Raw genomic sequence first — 14,969 nt, forward strand, 5'->3', positions numbered from 1 at the left:
AAGCTCAATCCAGATAGGATTGAGGCACTGTGAATGGTTGGTTCCCTAGACTGGATGGGTGGGAGGTTGCCTGCTCTTGATGGGATTACATTTGCTCTGAAGGAGCGGTTATGCAGCCTGGGCGTTCTCCTGGATCCATCACTTGAGATTCAGGTGGCCTCAGACAGCCTTCCATCAGCTTCGGCTGGTGGATCAGCCATGTCCCTGTCTGGTCAGAGAAAGCCTAACTTTGGTTGTTTGTGCTCCAGTAACCTCCAGGTTGAATAACTGCAATGTGTTATATGTGAGGCTGCCTCTGAAGATGGTTCGAAGACACCAGCTGGTGCAGAATTAGGCAGCCAGGTTCCTCACTGGGACAAGGCGATTTGATCATATTACACCGGTCTTGGTCCAACTGCACTGGGTGGCAATTAGTTTTCAGGCCTAATTCACAGCACTAGTTTTGACTTACAAAGCCTTAAATGGCTCAGGACCGCAATACCTCAAGGGTCGCCTCTCCCCATATGAACTGACCATACGGGGCCCTTCTTCACATGCCCCTTCATGAGAGGTCAGGAGGGTGGCAACACGAGATCAGGCCTTTTCTTGGGTGGCTCCTGCTTGCGGGATGCTCTCACCAGGGAGCCTCACCTGGCACCTTTGTTACCTGTCTTTAGGCGACATGCAAAAAAAATCCTCTTCTCCCAGGCTTCTGACTAATTAAACAATCTATGGCCTTCTGTGAGGGTATTATTTTTGTTTGTTGCTATGTTGTGAGCTTTTGCGGTTTTACACTGTTTTTATATAGAAATTTAATAAATTATTATTATTATTATTATTATTATTATTATTATTGCAGCATTTTTACAACTGACTTTTAAAAATGAATATTTATATACCATATAATTATTATGTATTAATGAATCACCTTGTATGCAAGCGTCTCAAGGCGGTGTATAATACAAATAGCAAAAAACAAACAAACAGCATTTTTTTAAATAAAAAAAAACACCAGTACAAATTAGATGCCCGTGGCAGAGACCATTTCATCCACCCAGAAAAGCCCATCAGAACAAAACCTGTAGAGCAGGTTTCTGTTAATAATAAGAGTCTGAAGAATGCTAAAATAACTTGCCTGCAGCTTCACAGCCTTCTGCAGGTATTTCTGACAGCCACACAGGGGTTAAAAGGGGGCCCCTGGCATGGTGAGATCATATAAATACTGTATTTGCATCTTGCATAGTTCTGATAGGGGTTTGTGTACAAGATGGCAAGACTGCCTCTTGCAAGGTACTGCATGTCTCTCGGTTTATTTTTTCCTGCAGCAGACTTTTGCAGGGAGTGTTTTAAGAATGACAGCCCGGGCAGCCTGATCGTTTGCATGTTTACTTGTGAGTTTGTCCCACTGAGACCTCCCGGGCTTGCTCCTTTGTGGTTGGTTGAGTGTACAGAAGGTTGCAGCCTTAAGGTCAACTAGGCTTGCTACAGAAGTCAAACTGTTGAGGTCACAAGCCCCTCCCCTCCCTTTTGGAAGGTGCTTTTTTAAACAGAATGCCTTTCCAGTCCAATGTAATTTGATCTTTGCTCAACTTTGTGCCTGCTTTTTCCTGCTTTCTGTCTGCTTTTTTAAAAACAACAAACCACACAGCATTTTAGTTCCTTAAAGTATTTATTTTTATGGAGTACCACCTCTGCATAGAAGATTGTTGGTTCATTTTGTTGTCTTGAAATGGAATTCTGCTTCACCCCAGAAACTTGGTTGAAGGTGTGGTCTATGGCGGTAAGCCCAAATGTATTCACTGGCTTTTCTGCTTAGCCATTGCATTTGTAAATTAACTAGTGTTTCAGAATTACAGCGTTTGCTCTGGAAAGTATGCAGCAGAGAACAATATGTTGTTTTTAAAATGCAGACGTTTCTGGAAAGGCGAATGGAAGCAAGGGGGAAGGTAAAAAATGAATGCCAGTTAGCAGAAGCCAGAGTTTGACTTAGGTAACGGGATTTACTAAAACACGCTAGATTAGTGTGTTGACTGGTTTGCAGTGATGTTTGACTGACTGATGTATCAGAGCTGATCCTGAATAAGGCCACAATCCTGACATCACTTACCTGGGTGTTAGCCTCGTTGAGTTTAATTAGGCATGGTTAGGAGTTGACTGCTTAGGTAATTGTATTAAATGTCGTTTCTTCTTAGGACCATGTATATGCATGGAGAGATTTTGTGTGTGTGTGTGCATTCTTTTTTTTAAAAAGCATTTTGTTGTTGTTGTTTAGTCGTTTAGTCGTGTCCGACTCTTCGTGACCCCATGGACCAGAGCACGCCAGGCACTCCTGTCTTCCACTGCCTCCCGCAGTTTGGTCAGACTCATGTTTGTAGCTTCGAAGACACTATCCAACCATCTTGTCCTCTGTCGTCCCCTTCTCCTTGTGCCCTCCATCTTTCCCAACATCAGGGTCTGTTCCAGGGAGTCTTCTCTTCTCATGAGGTGGCCAAAGTATTGGAGCCTCAGCTTCACGATTTCTCCTTCCAGTGAGCACTCAGGGCTGATTTCCTTCAGAATGGATAGGTTTGATCTTCTTGCAGTCCATGGGACTCTCAAGAGTCTCCTCCAGCACCATAATTCAAAAGCATCAGTTCTTCGGCGATCAGCCTTCTTTATGATCCAGCTCTCACTTCCATACATCACTACTGGGAAAACCATAGCTTTTACTATACGGACCTTTGTTGGCAAGGTGATGTCTCTACTTTTTAAGATGCTGTCTAGGTTGGTCATTGCTTTCTTCCCAAGAAGCAGGCGTCTCTTAATTTCGTGGCTGCTGTCACCATCTGCAGTGATCATGGAGCCCAAGAAAGTAAAATCTCTCACTGCCTCCATTTCTTCTCCTTCTATTTGCCAGGAGGTGATGGGACCAGTGGCCATGATCTTCGTTTTTTTTGATGTTGAGCTTCAGACCATATTTTGCGCTCTCCTCTTTCACCCTCAATAAAAGGTTCTTTAATTCCTCCTCACTTTCTGCCATCAAGGTTGTGTCATCTGCATATCTGAGGTTGTTGATATTTCTTCCAGCAATCTTAATTCCGGCTAGGGATTCATCCAGCCCAGCCTTTCGCATGATGAATTCTGCATATAAGTTAAATAACCAGGGAGACAATATACAGCCTTGTCGTACTCCTTTCCCAATTTTGAACCAGTCAGTTGTTCCATATCCAGTTCTAACTGTAGCTTCTTGTCCCACATAGAGATTTCTCAGGAGACAGATGAGGTGATCAGGCACTCCCATTTCTTTAAGAACTTGCCATAGTTTGCTGTGGTCGACACAGTCAAAGGCTTTTGCATAGTCAATGAAGCATTAAAAAGTGGCAATTCAAACACTGTAAAATTGGCGTCCAAAGCTGAGAAGATTTACTGCTACGTGTTTAGTGTTTAAAATACAGCATAGTATGTTTTAGGGACGCGGGTGGCACTGTGGGTTAAAACACAGAGCCTAGGAATTGCCAATCAGAAGGTCAGCTGTTTGAATCCCTGCGACGGGGTGAGCTCCCGTTGCTCGGTCCCTGCTCCTGTCAACCTAGCAGTTCGAAAGCACGTCAAAGTGCAAGTAGATAAATAGGTACCGCTCCAGCGGGAAGGTAAACGGCATTTCCGTGTGCTGCTCTGATTCGCCAGAAGCGGCTTAGTCATGCCGGCCACATGACCCGGAAGCTGTACACCGGCTCCCTCGGCTAGTAAAGCGAGATGAGCTCTGCAACCCCAGAGTCGGTCACGACTGGACCTAATGGTCAGGGGTCCCTTTACCTTTACCTATGTTTTAAGAGTGTATGAGAAATACTGGATCAGGTTAAAGGGCCATCTTGTCTAGCTTGGGTTCCCAAAGTGGGCAACCAGGTGTTACAGTGCTCTCCCAAGTTATGATTCCAAAAAGTTGAGATCCAGAGGCTCACTGCCTCTGACAGTGTTGTTATAACATAGCCATTGTGGTTACGAGTTTGTTGCTGTCTATTAAAATCATCTAGTCTAGGGGCCACCAGTACATCTTGTAATAACAAAATCCATAGTTTAACTGCGCTCTTGTGTGGATGTCCTTACTGTCGTCTGCCCTGAATCTTCCAATGCTTAATTGAATGGCTCTGGGTTTTAGCATTTGTTGCTTTCTTCTATTTTGTTTTAAAATCAATCATGTTAAGTTATGGGATTTTGCTCATTTTCCATTTCCATTTTAGAGCCGGACTAGTACCTTTAAAATTGCTGTGCTTAAAAAAAAAGTTACAGATTTCTGTGACCAGTACAGTGGTACCTCGGGTTACATACGCTTCAGGTTACAAACTCCGCTAACCCAGAAATAGTACCTTGGATTAAGAACTTTGCTTCAGGATGAGAACAGAAATCGTGCTCCAGTGGCGTGGCGGCAGCGGGAGGCCCATTAGCTAAAGTGGTACGTCAGGTTAAGCACAGTTTCAGGTCAAGAACGGACCTCCAGAACGAATTAAGTTCTTAACCCGAGGTACCACTGTATTGCAGTGTCTTATCAGATCTGGCAAGGCAACGGCTGCAGACACCACTCTTTTACCTGGTATGGCTCTTAGGCCTTTAACAGTTGGGTAGCAGGCTAAAATTCAATAAATGCAGCCTGAATACATAATAATAGGGGCAATGTTGCACTGATTGAACTTTTCAGGAAGGAATCCCAGCATTACGAATGAGTCATTGCATGTCTCAGTTCTCTGGAACAGAAAGTCAGTTATTCAAGGTATATGCCAAGCCAGTGAAATTGTATACATTTGCTTTTATTTGAAAACAGCTTCATTTATTTGAAAACAGCATTAGCCTTGCTAACACACTCTAGAACCTGCTTTAAGCTTGGCACTGAATTCAAAGTGAAGTTGTGGACAGCTCTCCAGGCTTATGCAGAGTCCATAGGAAGCTGGCTTATACCAGGTCAGACTATCTGTCTGTCTATCTCTGTATTGTCTACCATTGTTACTCATACAGTGATACCTCGGGTTACATACGCTTCAGGTTACAGACGCTTCAGGTTACAGACTCTGGTAACCCAGAAATAGTGCCTCGGGTTAAGAACTTTGCTTCAGGATGAGAACAGAAATCGTGCTCCGGCGGCGCAGCAGCAGCGGGAGGCCCCATTAGCTAAAGTGGTACCTCGGGTTAAGCACAGTTTCAGGTTAAGAATGGACCTCCAGAACAAATTAAGTACTTAACCTGAGGTACTGCTGTACTTGGGTCCTCAGCTGCTGTTGGACTGCAACTCCCATCATCCCTAGCTAGCAGGACCAGTGGTCAGGGGTGGTGGGAGTTGTAGTCCAGCAACAGCTGGGGACTCAAGCTTGAGAAACATTCTCTGACAGGCCACAGCTCTTTCTGTTCATAGAAGGGTTTTTCCTATTGCCTGGTACGTGAGATCCTTTGACTGGAGATTCCCTGCATTCTTCTGCTTTCAAAACATGTTCTCTGCTACTGAACTACTTTTGCTCCTTGAGAGAGAAGGTGTTGACTTTACCCTTCAATAACTTTGCTTAGCACATCAAGGATGAAAGAGGGGCAGACTTCTCAATCAGACTTCCTCCACAATCCTTTTTCTTGTATTTATTTATCCATTTTACTTGAGTGCTTTCCCATGACATTATTTATTGTTGTTTTAATACAGAGCTTTCCAAACTGTGGTGGGATCTGGACCCACATAAAAAATGCTGTGAAAATATTTGTATAATGCACTTAAAACACAATTTAAACATTATATTTGCAGCTGTTTAGCTGAGTCCTGTGTGTTGCAACACGTTAGTGTGTTGGCTGCAGTGTGTACATGTGTCTTGTGAATGCTCCCCGTGAATACAGTAGGATATTGGATGAAGGGCAGTAACAGAAATGCAGCTAATGAATGAATAGTTTCCTCTGGGCATTTTAGAATACATTGGGGATGAAAGCAATTTAAATACAAAGAAGTGAGACATGAAAACAAAAGCAATGTAGATGTAGCAAAACCAAAACACACTGGGTGCCCAGAATTAAAAGCACAGATTTAAAAATGCAGGGGCCCAGATTGCATGTGTCTAGGTGAACATCAAGCTCCCCACCTGTTGCTTCCACACAATTGTCCCTGTGTTGTGTAGTTTCCGGGAGGGTTAGAGTAGTTCCTGAGAAACATGGGTTCAAATTCTGCCTCCACTGCAGAGCTCACTCAGTGACCAGTCGCAATATCTCAACCTAATCTACCACTTGCGGCTGTTGTGAGGACAAAATGAGGTGAGCAAGATAAAAATGTAATTCAATTTTGTGGGTTTTCTTCAGAATATACCCCCTTCTTCTGCATGGCCTGGTGGAGGGTAATGACCGAGTTCAAAAGCTGTGCTGCCAACTTCTCAAACAACTCCTGCCATTTCTCCCATCCACCCCTAAAAAAATATACAAGTTTGATGTATAAATATGGCAGCAGGTGATTCTAATGTTTATCTCTAGAGCCTGCTTTGGGGTTGAGGTGGCTTGGTGAAATTCCCTGCTGATTGCTCTGCTTTTTCTAACAGCAGAAAATATTTTCTCCGTGTGGAAGAGCAGGGTAGGGTTTTTGCCTGCTGGTCCATTGGCACCATCTCTCCCTAACCCCATCCCGGTCACTAGATACTGGGGCACAACCTCCGTCTTTACTTTCCCTAAGCACCCGTCCTTGAATTCCATGGCAGTTGGTCCCCAGACTGGGCGGTTGCTGTGGCAACACTTCTCAATGCCAAATGGGATTTTGAGGACCCTTTATCCTGGGGAGAGGATCCTCTCCTCCGCTCACCCCTGTCCCCCAAATTCAAGATCCTCTACATGGAGCAGAAAACAGCAGCCTCTCATGCGCAGCCCAACTGGTCTAAGCATATTCATGTACCGGTAAGTCGTGTTGACCTTGAAGCTGGCATCTGAAAGCCATGGGGAGGGGTGATAATCTGCCTGCTCCCTACAAATGCGACCTATGCAAGTCCTGTTTTTTGTCTCTCCCTCTATGTGTGTTTTGGTATGTGAGGGGGGGGGGGAGTTGTTATTTAGATCCCACCTCTCTAGGCCAAAGGCATAAGGTGAGTTACAAACTGTAAATAATAATACTTGTGTTTTCAAGTCTTCAAATTGCTATCTGTGGATTTTCTAGTTGTGAGGTTTGCAATGACCCTTTAGGGCAGGTTTATATTATCACCTGTCTGGTTGCAGATAGCAAGACTAAGGTTATAATCCTAACACCCCTTTCTGTCCCAGTTTTTAAAATTTTAAATATTGAGCTGTTTGGGTTGGTAGGATGTCTGGGATGTCTGCCTTTCCCTTTTCTTTTTGGTATGTGATTTATTGGTTTAAGGACATATGTAAGTGTTTTGCCGTGGTTTTGGGGGTGGCATGAGTTGTAATCCCGAATATTCTCAGGTTTTCTTTTGTGAGATGTGTGGTGGTTTTTCTTTTTTCTTTCTTTTTGGTGCCCACAGCAGTTTCTTACTTTATTGAATGTGCTTCTGGACCATGGAAGTTTTGGGACACAGGATTAGGCTCTCCTGGGTTACCATCCCAGTCTTGGTTTGCACCCAGGACTGGTGGGGCAAGTAAGGAAGGAGTGGCTGGACCCCCCCCCCCAAAAAAAAAAAATTCTGAAAATATAAAATCAAGCAGATACCTAGATCTGTCTCCAGGCTGATGGCATTTAGGCATATTCCTTGCGAGGTAAAGAACACAAGTAAGTAGAAACATAGCAGAGGTTTTTTCTTTTAGCAAAGCTGGGGATGAGTTTCAGGTGGTTAAAAAAATAATAAATGGAAGCTAGCCCAGGTAACATGGCCTAGTGGTTGGGGGAAACTACAGCTTTCCATGGGTCTACACATACTAGCTCCTTGAGTTTTTAGGTGATGCAAGTTTCTTGTCAAATTCTTTCACGTGGCTTAAAAAACATCAGGTCAAAAAGCCAGATCAGTTGTTTTCAAGGTAAGAGCTCACTGTTGTAAATATGATCTTCCTCCCTTTGATTAGTTTAAAAAACAAAACAAAACAGAGACACCTGCTCTGGAGTCTTTTGTTTTCCTTCTTGAGAGCTTTTTGGCGGAGTGCCTGTTTCTATGAAAATCGGACCCTTTTAACTCAGAGGAGGGAAGCCTTTGCGTGAGTGACCTGTGTGTTTTACAGATCTTTAAATATTCAGCTTCCTGTTCATTTTACTTGTTCCTCTGATGCTTTTTCTTGTGTGGGTGTAGAATGAAGGTCAAGATTACAGTTCCTGCTCTCATTATTGCAAACTGTTGCATTCAGTGAAGCCTTTCTTGTTGGTTGGAACTGGGCTTAGAAAGATGTTTTTGCACTAGAATTTAGGGGATGTAGAAAGCTGCCGAATGCCAGGTTATGGTACTTGCTCATAGGGGGCAGGTATGCATGCAAAATGCTGTCTACTCAAGGCTGTCTTAAGCATATGCGGCACTGGGGTGCAAAGATCCACCCGGTGCACCACCCCCCCGGTTGCCCAGCCCCAGGCGCGCTGGAGGGCAGAGTTGGCCGTCCGCCTTAGCATCTCGCTCGCCACCCGAACTGGTGGTGCAGAGAGCCTGCCATGGTGCTCCAACTGACAGGCGGGCTCTTCCCCGGGCTCAACTTTCAGGCCCCAGACTCTCAGCCTGGCGCCTCTGAGAGCCAGGCACTCGGGTGTCCTGCACCCCTAGCACCTATGGGTAAAACGGCCCTGTGTCTACTCCAGCCTTTTTGACCTGGCACCCTCAACTTCTTTCAGACTGATGCATGGTCAAGCCAGCATGGTCACTAATCAGGGTATCAGCCGAAGTAGAGAATTTACTTGCCTCTTTACTTTACTATAATAGGCATTACTTTTCTGACAGTGTGTGTCATCTTCATGGTTGCTTTAAAGAGGAGATGCTTCAACACAAACTTCAACTCTTCCACAAAGATCAGTGGGAGGCATTTTTGTGCTAGTGTATTCTAGAGGATTTTGGGTGCGTTCAGATGTGGCAAATGTTGCACTAGTTTCCCCAGTTGTCCTGTTTTCTAACAATGTTGCTTTTGTACTTAAGTACCTGGTGTGCTGTGGAATTTTGGCTTTTTGACAAATACACTGGCATGCTGTGCTAAATTTCATTTTCACCAGTATTGTGGCACAGCAATGACCTTTCCGCACATGTGTGCTCTTTTCCCCCTATGATTTCCTCATGAAAACAGGAGGGAACTGTATGCCAGCATCCCACCCCACATTTTTCATGTTTTCTCCTGGGATTTTCCACGTTAAAAGGGCTGCAAATGGATTATTTCTGGAATCAAATTAGTGCTATAGTCCACTAGTTTTCCTGGTGGCTTTTGTGTCATGTGGCTTTATTAGTTCTGTAATATTCCAATGTTACCTCAATTGTCTGGAGGAGCACACTTGCACTATAACAGAAAAACAGTAGCAAGGAAAACTCCTGGAACACGTACAGCATGAAAAGTTGCAGAATATCAGCTATGGAGCATACATTGATAGGAAATAAACCTGGAAAATTTTGCAGGTGCAAACGGTATTGAAAGGATCACTTATAACTGCCCCAATATCATCATTACCATAAATGATCATGAACTAGCAATAAAAAGTGACGTCAGGAGGGACCCTTAAAAATGCTTAATGCTGGTTGAATCGTGCCCTCTGCGTTGACCGAAGTGGTCAAGTGGGGACGTGTGGGGTAGGGCGATCTCGTAGGTAAACTGGTCCCAAGTTTTTAAGGGGTTTATATACTAATAGTATCTCCTTGAACCTGGCAAATTCTTTATCTCTCACAGCTTCAGGATTTTAAGCTAGCAGATATGGGCAGTTCTGCTTTAAGGTGCGTTGCCTATAAAGTATGAACAATGAAACAGGTGTGGGTTTTTTCTGGGAAATGTTGTTTGCCTTGAAATGTACCTAAATGTATTGTGAAACCTGTTGGGAAAGCTATTTAACTATTTGCACAGGGAACAGTTGGCTCAACAGAATGACCACCACTTTGATCCTTCCAAATCCTCTTTCTTCAGAACAACTGGTTGTCCGGGTGAATTATGAGATTTCTCAAAAAATATCCAATTAGCTGCTTTTGACTTGAAGTACTGGAATTGTACTCCGGGGCACTGCAGTGTGTTTCAGTGAACTTGACGTATGCTATTTCTTGTAATGCGTAAAATAACCTGGCAAACGAGGTTGGTAACACTGGCCTCTTGCTCATTTCAGATGAGTTCAGGCCATAGACAAGATTTGAACTGGAATGACTTTGTCCAGAATAAGTCTAGTTTGGAAGGAGAGAGCCATGAAAGCAGCCTCTGCCAAGCTGGTGCCCTCCAGATGTTTTGAACTGCAACTCGCATCAGCCTTAAGCAGAGGTTGGATGGCCATCCGCCATCTTTGATTTAGTTGAGACTCCTGCATTGCAGGGGGTCTACAGCTCTATGATTCAGTGGTACAATCATGGATGTGCCCAAAGAGGCCACACCCTGCGACGTTGTGGAGTGACTCGAGTTATTGTGCTGTGTCTAAGCCAGACACAGTGACACGTCCCAGTTATAAGTACTATATAGCCTGTTCAGACAGCCCATATTTGTCTGAAGATAGTAATAATTGTAATAATTAAGGTATACTTCAGGTATAGGCGTGTATTTGAGCCATACAAGCTATTCGATATTTGGTAGAATTGTTAACAAATCTGTAATTGTGGCTCAATCCTCTTTCATTCGATGCTGCTCTCTTGGGGCAAAGGCTGGGGGACATGTGGGGCTTTATCCCCTTAAGCGGGTCTCTCCCTGCCCTCTGGGCTCCCAAATTCTTTTCAGTCTTGTAAACCCCTGGGGTTGGATTACTTTGGGGAAAGGGTCAGTCCCTGGTCAGCCCTCCACTCCAAATAAAAGCTTTGGACTCCAAATAAAGGCTGAACTTTAAAAAATAATAATCCATAAATACTGGCTTTCGGAGTACATAGTAGGGGAGTGTACTGCCCGCAAGATTTGACTTGCATCTCATAGCTTTGGGGATCATCCCCATGTGTTTCAGAGTCACTCTGTGTCCTTCCAATTTGACTTGTCATTCAGGGCCAAACTAGATCTGTTAAAAATTGAGCTCATTCTTCCACCATATTCAGTATAATGGAGAATCTTTAAAAAAAAAGCCTGCTATAACTTCATAACAACTTCTTCTTCTTCTTCTCCTCCTCCTCCTCCTCCTCCTCCTCCTCCTCCTCCTCCTCCTCCTCCTTTTTTCCCCACAGAAGTTGTGCCAGCATCCCACCCCAAATTTTTACATAGGCCTAACAGCCAGAATGGATTAAGCTTGAAACATCCAGGGGTGTGTGTGTCTCTCTCTGTGTGTGTGTGTGTGTGTGCACAGGACATTTTTAAAGTTTGATTTTAAAAAACAAAGCAAAGGGAAAACGTGTAACCTTTCTGCTTTCTGCCAGAACTGGATGCAGTTCTCCCCTTATGAGAGGATGAAGCCTGCCAGATTTTGGAACTACCGTATTTATCCATGTATAAGACTAGGTGTTTTTCCTAAAAAACAATGTCAAAAATTTGGGGGCGTCTTATATGCGGATACATCTCCTCCATTTTCTTAAATCGGGGTCCCCAAAAACAGGGGGCGTCTTATACATGGGGACGGCTTATAGATGGAAAAATACAGTATCTTCTGTGGGTCTGCTGCAAGGACAGGCCTTTCCCCAGTTTTGTTGAGGGCAGCAATCACAGGTCCATGGAGTGGTAAGAGAGCATGGATCCTCAGGACAGATGGGCAGCAAAGTATCACTCCCTCCAGGAAAGAGCCTATTACCCAAAGGGTAGATGTCTGGGGGCAGGCTTCTCCAGGACACCCCCCCCCCCATCCCTGGATTTTTAGGAATCACAGCCTGTTCTCTCTCTCTCTCTCTCTCTCTCTCTCTCTCTCTCTCTCTCTCTCTGAGAGAGATCTCTTTGACCATGAATGATGAAAAAAGATCATGTATCCCTAAGGAATACAGTGGTGGAGGGGAAAGTATTGCCCTGATTCACTGTGTACAGTGGTACCTCGGGTTACATACGCTTCAGGTTACAGACGCTTCAGGTTACAGACTCCGCTAACCCAGAAATATTACCTTGCGTTAAGAACTTCGCTTCAGGATGAGAACAGAAATCGTGCTCCGGCGTTAGCGGGAGGCCCCATTAGCTAAAGTGGTGCTTCAGGTTAAGAACTGTTTCAGGTTAGGAACGGACCTCCGGAACGAATTAAGTACGTAACCAGAGGTACCACTGTAATTCAGAGGCTGTGCACACCCCAAGCACGCACATCTGCATGCAACATATAATTTGGCATTTATTCAGCTCCTGGCAAAGATTTGTTCATGGGCTTGACAAGCAGACTTCCACACTGAATTGAAGACCAGGGTTGCAGTTCTTCTTTGCTGTTCAGTGCACCCCTGAAGATGTTTTGAATGGTAAATGTACTGCCAGGCTTATGGCTGCGTCGAGGCCAGGGAATAGTTAGGTTTGGAAGGATTTTCCATTTTATTTCCATCTTCCCCCTGCGTGCACTCCCAAAAGAGAGTTTGGGAGGAAGGAAACAGAAATGTGAATTTGCTCTAGAAGCCTCATGGTCCTGGATCATTTTTTATGTCAAGGTCTCTGTACAGAAACTCTCCGATCCGACACTGGATGCTCCTGGGAATTTCCAGTACAAAGCTCCGGTCAATGATAGATATGTACCTCCAGTTGCATTAATGCTATTTTTAAACTGTCGTCCTCCCCTGCAATAGGAGGAAAATCCTCTCCTTACTACTTGGTTATGAGCAAGGTTTTTCCATACTGGAAGGAACGAAGAAAATGTTGGGTGTGTGACTATCAGAGCTCGGCATATAAAATGCTCTGGAGTATTATCCAATCTCACATCAGTTGATTGTGTTGTATGTGCTTTTTTTGCCGTGACCTACTTTTCTAAAAGTTCTTGCGTGGTCTTCTACATCCTTCTTTGTTTTCCCATTGTTGGAGAAGGTAGATTGGATGGAATGGACTGTGAATTGGATCCGGTATGATGTTACCGGGTTTGTCTTTTATTTTTCATTTTAGGTGGAATATTTTCTATTCTATTCTATTGTATTCTATTGTATTCTATTCTATTCTAATCCTATCCTATCCTATCCTATTCTATTCTTAACTTTAAAAAAAGGAACTTTCACCCACCACGAGCTTGCCTGCCCCCAAATATGCCTGTTGCAGGAGATTGTGGGAGGCAGAGGTTCCGTCTTGCGCCTAAGATTGAGGGGGCCTGGTGTGTGTTGAGTTGTGTCATGTGTGCGATGTGTGCCATACGTCATATACTTGGCGACATCACATCGTTGGGAGGAGGCCACGCATGGAGCCCAGCATGGCACTGCTTCCTCTCTTGCGCTCAGGAGGATCCAGTCGCTTGGCACCAGCCTCTTCTTTGCCATCCGATATTGAAGGGGCCAAAGACTCCTCCGCCCTTGGGAGTTGATGTGCCTGGTGGGATGTGTTTGGGGGCCTTGCTCTCTTCAGCATGAGTTCTGTGGGATGTACCTAGTGCAGCTGCATTCTGCTGCGGGAGATTAGCCGCCCGTAAAGGGGTATGTTGGTTTCTTGTGGTCTTCTCATTGGAGAACCTCTGATAAGGTTGGAAGAACTCCAGGACTCCCTGGAGCATGCTGGAAATCCTCATTTGCAGAAGATTCTCCCTTAGGATTCAATTTGTTTTCCTGTTGGAAGACCTGCACTGTGTTGTTCCTCCACTTCTTGGTGCCTTCAGAAGGAAGGGACCATTGAGTGGTCTAATATGGAACTCCCAGGGATATTTGTTTGCTCCCATGTTAAGATAGCATCAAAACGCTGGCTTTCAGTTTTGCCCCAAAGCTTTCCAAGTTACTAATTGCTGCTTTGCTTCCACTGTTGCTCTTAATGTTTTTGTTGTTGCTGCTGCCGCATCGCTATACACAAATGTGGTTTTTTATTATTTTTATTCTATGCTAATTACTTGTTTTATACTGTTATCTGCCTTGTGGCAGGATATAATGTTTTAAATGAATGAAATAGGTAGCTGGGATATAACTTTAGGAAAACAGCAGCATATGTACATTGTGTACTGCAAGCTCTGAATAGGGTTGTTCTGTACGTTTGGAATGGTAATTTCTTTTTGTGGGACACACGTTCTCTGCACATCTGTGTAATTTCCCAAGAGATTTCCTCACTGACTAACATTAGGAGCGGCTCCCCAAATGCACAAATGAATTGTGTGCATGGAGGGGCCCCTGGCATCCAGTGAATGCCACAGGCCCTTGGGAACATGGAAGCTCCATGGTGTTAATGAGCCCATAGGCTATTGTGACTTAATCCTCTTCCTCTTCTATTTGCAGCTTGTCGGGGAAGAGAAACGTGTTGGGACACGAACTGTCCTTGTTGGCCACCATCCGCTTCCTACGCCAGAGGCTTACATTCCGCAGAAGTTCTGCTCTAACCAAATAGTCTCTTCCAAGGTACGTTTGCCGCATGAATGCTGTTGCGGGAATGGCATGCGAGCTCTTGACAATTCATGTGAGCACCATAATAACCATGCTTTAATTGCTGCACCGGCCCACCCGACCTGTTTTTAGCTTCACAACAACCCTGCGGAGTATTTTAGGCAGAAGGGACGTGGCCGGCCGCAGGTCACCCAGCGAGCATCATGGAAGAGTGGAGCAGGTTTAGAGACTCTGCTCATAACCTGCGGTACTTAGATCATATTCAGGTTACAGTTCTACTCCAGAGTGTGCCATCAGCAAAAGCAATTTTGTGTTCTGTTACTTTCCCCCCAGACTTGTTTTGAACTTGGGAATCACTCTGACTGTCATTAACCTTATGACTTGATAATGAGTTATGAAGATCACTCGCAAGCTGTGCCTGGTTTTTGTTCGGGGGGGGGGGGCGGGGTGTCTTTTGTTTAAAGCCTACACTTTGTTAGTGATCCAGCTCATCCACAAGGTCCTCCAGGCATAACAAGAAATCTCTTG

At 44.5% G+C, this 14,969-nt stretch overlaps 1 protein-coding gene across 9 annotated transcripts in view; it reads left to right on the forward strand.

Annotated features, from left to right (window-relative positions):
- The window catches only part of ATP11C (ATPase phospholipid transporting 11C (ATP11C blood group)), a 100,585-nt gene that overhangs the window by 20,296 nt on the left and 65,320 nt on the right, over positions 1 to 14,969 (forward strand). For 4 of the 9 annotated variants that reach the window (XR_013981475.1, XM_080990054.1, XM_080990055.1 and 1 more), the window contains exons 1-2: positions 6,682 to 6,861; positions 14,337 to 14,456. Coding sequence is in view for 8 of the 9 variants with exons in the window: in XM_080990054.1 (XP_080846180.1) it covers positions 6,799 to 6,861; positions 14,337 to 14,456 (183 nt within the window). In the remaining variant the exon portion in view is untranslated. Of the gene's footprint in view, positions 1 to 1,738; positions 1,760 to 6,681; positions 6,862 to 14,336; positions 14,457 to 14,969 lie in introns of those variants that run through there. The other 5 variants (XM_080990053.1, XM_080990058.1, XM_080990057.1 and 2 more) reach the window with 3 other exon arrangements.

The sequence above is a fragment of the Podarcis pityusensis genome (assembly GCF_964106645.2).
Source record: "Podarcis pityusensis genome assembly, chromosome: Z".
Taxonomy (NCBI): Eukaryota; Metazoa; Chordata; class Lepidosauria; order Squamata; family Lacertidae; genus Podarcis; species Podarcis pityusensis.